General features: G+C 29.5%; 1 protein-coding gene across 1 annotated transcript in view; it reads right to left on the bottom strand.

The window, feature by feature from the left end:
* Nucleotides 1–473: 473 nt before the first annotated feature.
* The window catches only part of LOC137643694 (G-protein coupled receptor GRL101-like), a 7,316-nt gene continuing 696 nt past the window's right edge, over nucleotides 474–7,093 (bottom strand). The window contains exons 2-4 of the mRNA XM_068376394.1: nucleotides 5,637–5,805; nucleotides 1,300–1,492; nucleotides 474–666 (exon numbers count right to left, since the gene is read on the bottom strand). Of these exons, the coding sequence (XP_068232495.1) occupies nucleotides 510–666; nucleotides 1,300–1,492; nucleotides 5,637–5,805 (519 nt within the window). The 3' untranslated portion in view covers nucleotides 474–509. The remainder of the gene's footprint in view (nucleotides 667–1,299; nucleotides 1,493–5,636; nucleotides 5,806–7,093) is intronic.

The raw sequence follows: 7,093 nt of genomic DNA, 5'->3' as shown, positions 1-7,093 counted from the left end.
GTATATAAAAGAAAAAAATAACTCAAATATATTATAATGACAATATACATTTAAAAAATGTCGTAAAAAAGTATATAAAAGAACAAATAACTCGAAACATATTATTATAATGACAATATACATTAAACAAATTTCGTAAAAAAGTATATAAAAGAACAAATAACTCGAAACATACTATTATAATGACAATATTCATTAAACAAATATCGTAAAAAGTATATAAAAGAACAAATAACTAAAACATATTATTATAGTGACAATATACATTAAACAAATTTCGTAAAAAAGGATATAAAAGAACAAATAACTCAAAACATATTATTATGACAATATACATTAAACAAATATCGTATAAAAGTATATAAAAGAACAAATAACTCAAAACATATTATTATGACAATATACATTAAACAAATTTCGTAAAAAGTACATGAAACCCAATAATTAAGAAATCCTCTACATGATCCCTGAATTCCGAAGCAGATTTTGAGCCCTCTTCAAACTGAATGTCAGTCGTACAATTCATGATGCCTCGTCCCGTTTTTTCTTCTGGATGACTGCCTGGCGAGATGACCCAGCGGACTGTGGGTCAGGTCACGCAGTGGTATGATTTCGTCCTGGATTGGAAAAGCGCTCTTCACCTCCAGATGGTTTTTGCTCCGGGAACTGGGTGAAGGAAAGAATTGGGGAGAAGGGGGGGGGGGGTTATGTTGGATTATTCGTAACTATTGTACGTGATCAGTCTGTCATGATAGCTAGATATTTCGATAGATATGTACATGAAGGCACTGGCAACCCCTCCCACCGTGGTATGACTACTCCCTCTCCCCTTACCAGAGGGACGAGGCAGGCCGAGTAGTCATACGATTAGCAATGCTGCTGAGCGTGACTGGAAAGATATATATATATATATACATATATATATATATATATATATATATATATATATGTATATATATATATATATATATATATATATACATACATATATATATATACATATATATATATATATATATATATATATATATACATATACAAAGAGATATATATAGGCATATATATACATATATATATGTATATATTTATATATATAATTGTATATATATATCTATATATATATATGTATATATATATATATATGTATATATATATATATATATATTACACATACACACACACACATATATATATATACATATATATATATATGTGTGTGTGTGTGTGTGCGCGTGTATGAATAGAACTAAACACTAAATATCTCCACGATTACTGTACAAAACCCTCTCCCATCCTTACCTCACGAGCGTTCTCTCAAGCGTTTGATTATCTATATGAGGCAGAGGCAGGGAACTCCGGCGACACAGGTGACTGTAGACTCTGGTAGGGAAGGTGAGATCAACCAGCCTATGGGCGTTGAGGAAGGGGGAGCGCCCCCCGGAGGCGGGGCATATGTCTATAGGCCTTGCTATGTATGTAGGTTCGCCCCCTCCTGCTAGGCCTACGGGTCATTCAATAGAAGGTTCATTAACTAATCATTGTGATTATATATCATTACAGTTACTTATACGATTTTGTAAGAGTGTTATATAAATTGCTGTATGGTAAAGGAAAATACATATAAGTGATAATTATACCAATATCATATATATAATCATGAAAGATGTTTTCGTTGTCTGATTAGCATTTCATTCAGTTAGGGTTATTTCAGATTGTAATTTACTATGAGGTATATGTGTGTGTGGCGTAATGATCACTTATATATATATATATATATATATATATATATATAGAATTTATATATGTATATATATAGTATATACACAGTATATATATATATATATATATATATATATATATATATATATATATATATATATATATATTTATATATATATATATATATATATATATATATATATATATATATATATATTTATTTATATATATACATATATATATATAATATATATATGTATATATGCATATATGTATATACATATATATGTATATCCTGTATATATATGCATATATATATTTATATATAAAGAGAGAGAGAGAGAGAGAGAGAGAGAGAGAGAGAGAGAGAGAGAGAGAGAGAGAGAGAGAGAGAGAGAGATAGCTAATACCTGCTTGTGTAAGAGTAAACATGTTCTAAAACGATATAAAGCTTAATATCGACAACATTTTCCAAACTTCTTTGCAATTTATTGAAGATTTTCGAAGCTTATTATTATTATTATTATTATTATTATTATTATTATTATTATTATTATTATTACTAGCCAAGCTACAACCCTAGTTGGAAAAGCAAGATGCTATAAGCCCAAGGGCTCCAATATGGAAAAATAGCCCTGTGAGGAAAGGAAATAAGGAAATAAATAAATGATGAGAATAAATTAACAATAAATCATTCTAAAAACAGTAACAACGTTAAAACAGATATGTCCTATATAAACTATTAACAACGTCAAAAACAGATACGTCACACATACAAATATTGGCTCCAACTTTGAACTTTTGAATTTCTACTGATTCAACTACCTGATTAGGAAGATCATTCCACAAGTTGGTAACAGCTGGAATAAAACTTCTCGAATACTGTGAAAGACTTTTAGAAAGACTTTTAGACTTGATGAAGATCGAATTATTTTCCTGTTTGTTTAACGTCTAATTACGAGTAAATGAACACATAACTAAAATGTTTGTTAATATATACTACCTAATTCTTGGTTATCTAATCGATGGGTATAATATATAAGAAACAATGCTCACCAATAGTAATCCATGACAGCAAAGAAAACATTGGATAAATTAGAAAATAATTTTTTAAAAATCCGATAAAAAAAAATATAATGCATGGTAATAATAATAATAATAATAATAATAATAATAATAATAATAATAAAAATAATAATAATAATAATAATAATAATAGTAATAAAAATTATCATCATCATTATTATTATTATTATTACTATTATTATTTTTATTATTATTATTATTATTTTATTAAGTTTGATAGTAATAATTTTGGTAAGTTTTGAGAATACTAATAATTTGAATAATAATAACAATTTCAATAATTTCAGTAATGATAATAATATTCAACATTAATACTGTAATAATTCTAATAATCTTTATAATTATAAAAAAATTTAATAATGATAATAATAATAATAATAATAATAATAATAATAATAATAATAATAATAATAATTTGCGTGGTATCAGCCGAAATTCTTATTATTGCTGCGTTGTACTGATCACGTCTTTTTTTTTTTTTTTTTTTTTCCTTGGGTTAGGCAAAATAAGGAGTGGAGGTACCTTTTATTATTATTGATGAAAGTTTGAAAATTCTACGGGGAAAAAGAATATAGTTCCATTCAAGCAAAAGAGCCTTTTGACTCACAAATAGTATCTTCTCTTATAATGTTTTAAGAATAGCAACATTATTTTTGTTTTTGCAAGAGAATTTTATTATACCAACGCTATGGAATATCGAAAGGGACACTTTTCTACACATAAATAGATGATGAATATTATGAAATTTATGCAAATAAGATATAACATATTAAACTTAACTAAATGATAAATGAAATTACACTAGTTTTGTTTTATTTCAAATTTATATTCCATACAAATCATATGATATATATCAAAGTATAATCTAATTCCATTTATAGAAATATATTTCCAGAGGATGCAATGCGAATTCCATGAAAGTTATTACTAATAACAATTTTAACGCTAATTGAAATTACTTATCCGTTTTAACGTTTCACATACATGAATAAAATTAATATTTTAAAATGTTACATTGCATTCTGTTCAATCCCTGGTGAATGATATAAATTCATTTTATAACGTTTCAAAATATTCAAGATATTTCAATTTCCCTTTGTTAAACTGTTATAAAATCATTTTGTAACGTTTCAAAATATTCAAGATATTTCAATTTCCCTTTGTTAAATTGTTATTAATTCATTTTGTAACGTTTCAAAATATTCAGGATATTTCAATTTCCCTTTGTTAAACTGTGGGACTATCAGGGGAGTACTCTGAACTAAACCCAAAACATGGAAAACGAATCTTGAGAAAATAAGAGCCGATGTAACCCAAGGACTTGAGCAAAAGAGCGTAAAGTGTGGAAAGTAATGGATTTCTAAGGAACGTCGTACTATAAACTACCAGTCTCTGAAGAATATGATTAAGAAAACGGTAATAATGATGATGATGATGATAATAATAATAATAATAATAATAATAATAATAATAATAATAATAATAATAATAATAATAATAATAATAATAATAATAATAATAATAGATACGTGCACAAGATTGAGTTCATAATGATTTCAGATGTAACATATTCTATAAATAAGTTAAGTCCAAATTTCTTTGAGATTGAAAAGTTTATTGAACACTCATCTTCAATAGATTACTAGATATAAGTCATATAGTAATATAGGTTATTTCCTGATCAAGATATATTGTATAGGGAATTTGGCCCTAGTTTAATGATACAGCACTGTCAGTATCATTTCTTATTATTACTTACAGAACCCTGCTTTTAGGCAGTATAATTGGTCGACTACCTATATCTGGATAAAGCAATTGGATAGTTTGTAGAATGGGTGACCCACCTGCCAACTAATCCTAGTAGAAGTATCTAGAGGATCGCAGGGGGATAACATTCCTTTGTTAGTACACCCCGACGTGAAAAGGTTAGGCTGGGTATTTTGAGCAAGGTGTGAGTATTTTAAGTTGATTCATATCTCTTCAATTTAGTAAAATTGTAATAGTAGAGATATCTGGAGGGTTACAAAAGGATTAACACCCTAGCATTAGGAAACGCCAACGTAAGCAAGGTTAAGTTGGGCATTTTGGGTTAGGTGTGAATATCTTAATTTGATTCATGTCTCCTTGATTTAGTGAAATTATAATAATAGAGATTTCTGGAGGGTCGAAGGGAGGATAACATGTCAACACCCCTTCGTTAGGACAGGCTGACGTAAGCAAGGTTAGGTTAGGTATTTTGGGATGGGTGTGAGTAGTTTAAATTAATTCGTATCTCTTTAATTTAGTAAAATTGTAATAGTAGAGAATCTGGAGAGTCGCATAAGGATCAACACACTTACGTTACGACACGCCAACGTAAGCAAGGTTAAGTTAGGTATTATGGGCTAGGCGGGAGTATTTCAAGGTAATCCATATCTCTTTGATTTAATAGAATTGTAATAGTAGAGATATCTGTGGGGTTGCAAAGGGATTAACACCCCTACGTTAGCACACACCAACGTAAGCAAGGTTTAGTTAAGTATTATAGGCTAGGCGTGAGTATTTTAAGTTAATCCATATCTCTTTGATTTAATTGAATTGTAATAGTAGAGATATCTGGACAGTTACAAAGGGATTAACACCCCTGCGTTAGGACATGCCAACGTAAGCAAGGTTCAGCTGGGTATTATGGGCTAGGCATGAGCATTTTAGGTTAATCCATATTGCTTTGATTTAGTAAAATTGTAATGCATTTCCCATTTTCTATGCCTGCCCAGACCTGTGCCTTCCTATCCCATTTTCTATGTCTTCAGCCTATCTAAAAAAAAATCCCAATGTTATTCATAACTTACCTATACTTGTAGACAAAGTGCGCCTAATGACAGATCTCCTCATGGAGCGGCGGACGTGCATGGCTCTCTCTCGCGCCTTCCCGACGAAGGGCGTCGTCGTCAATGTATACAGGAGAGGATTAACGGCTGCGTTCAGTGGCAGCACAAAAACGGCCACCCAAGCGAACACCTGAAGGAGGATGTTGAACGAGACATAAGATATATATGTATATATGTATATATATATATATATATATATATATATATATATATATATATATATATATATACAGATAGATAGATAGATATACTGTATGTATATGTATATATACAGTATATACTGTACGTATATATGTGTATATACATATATATATATATATATATATATATATATATATATATACAGATAGATAGATAGATATATATGTATATATACTGCATGTATATGTATGTACATATATATATATATATATATATATAAATATATATATATGTATATATATATATATATATATATATATATATATATATATATAAATCATACAACAACAACAACAAATGCAGCCGTTTCGAGTCCACTGCATAACAAAGTCCCCAGACAAGTCCTTCGTTTGGTCATTTTCATCACCACGCTGGATTGGTGATTGTATGAGGCTTTAGTCTAATCGTTCACAGCAAAACAACCAAATAATCTTGGCCGTGGCTAGTACAACTTTGCTAATCATGACGATACACAAACTATTTCACTACGCAATACTTCAGCAGTTTTACTGTAACATATCATCTGCATTGCAGAAGGCCAATTCAGAATCTCCTGGAAGATGGTATTATATAACAAAGGTACAGCATCATTACAGTTCATCATCAGTGATTAAACCTTTAACCTGACTTTATTTGCTTTTTGAAGTCCCGCAAAACAGAAAGCCCTCATTTCAAATATAGTAAAGACGAAGAGAAAGATCTGTTTAGCCTAACCCTCATTTCAAATATAGTACAGGCGAAGAGAAAGATCTGTTTAGTCTAACCCTCATTTCAAATATAGTAAAGGCGAAGAGAAAGATAACTTTAGCCTAACCCTCATTTCAAATATAGTAAAGGCGAAGAGAAAGATAAGTTTAGCCTAACCCTCATTTCAAATATAGTACAGGCGAAGAGAAAGATCTGTTTAGCCTAACCCTCATTTCAAATATAGTAAAGGCGAAGAGAAAGATAAGTTTAGCCTAACCCTTTCAAATATAGTAAAGACGAAGAGAAAGGTAAGTTTAGCTTAACCCTCATTTCAAATATAGTAAAGACGAAGAGAAAGGTAAGTTTAGCTTAACCCTCATTTCAAATATAGTAAAGGCGAAGAGAAAGGTAAGTTTAGCCTAACCCTCATTTCAAATATAGTAAAGACGAAGAGAAAGGTAAGTTTAGCCTAACCCTCATTTCAAATATAGTAAAGACGAAGAGAAAGGTAAGTTTAGCTTAACCCTCAT

This window comes from Palaemon carinicauda, chromosome 7 (assembly GCF_036898095.1).
Source record: "Palaemon carinicauda isolate YSFRI2023 chromosome 7, ASM3689809v2, whole genome shotgun sequence".
NCBI lineage: Eukaryota > Metazoa > Arthropoda > Malacostraca > Decapoda > Palaemonidae > Palaemon > Palaemon carinicauda.
The sequence above is the reverse complement of the archived record's forward strand: the minus strand, read 5'-3'. Positions and strand labels throughout refer to the sequence as shown.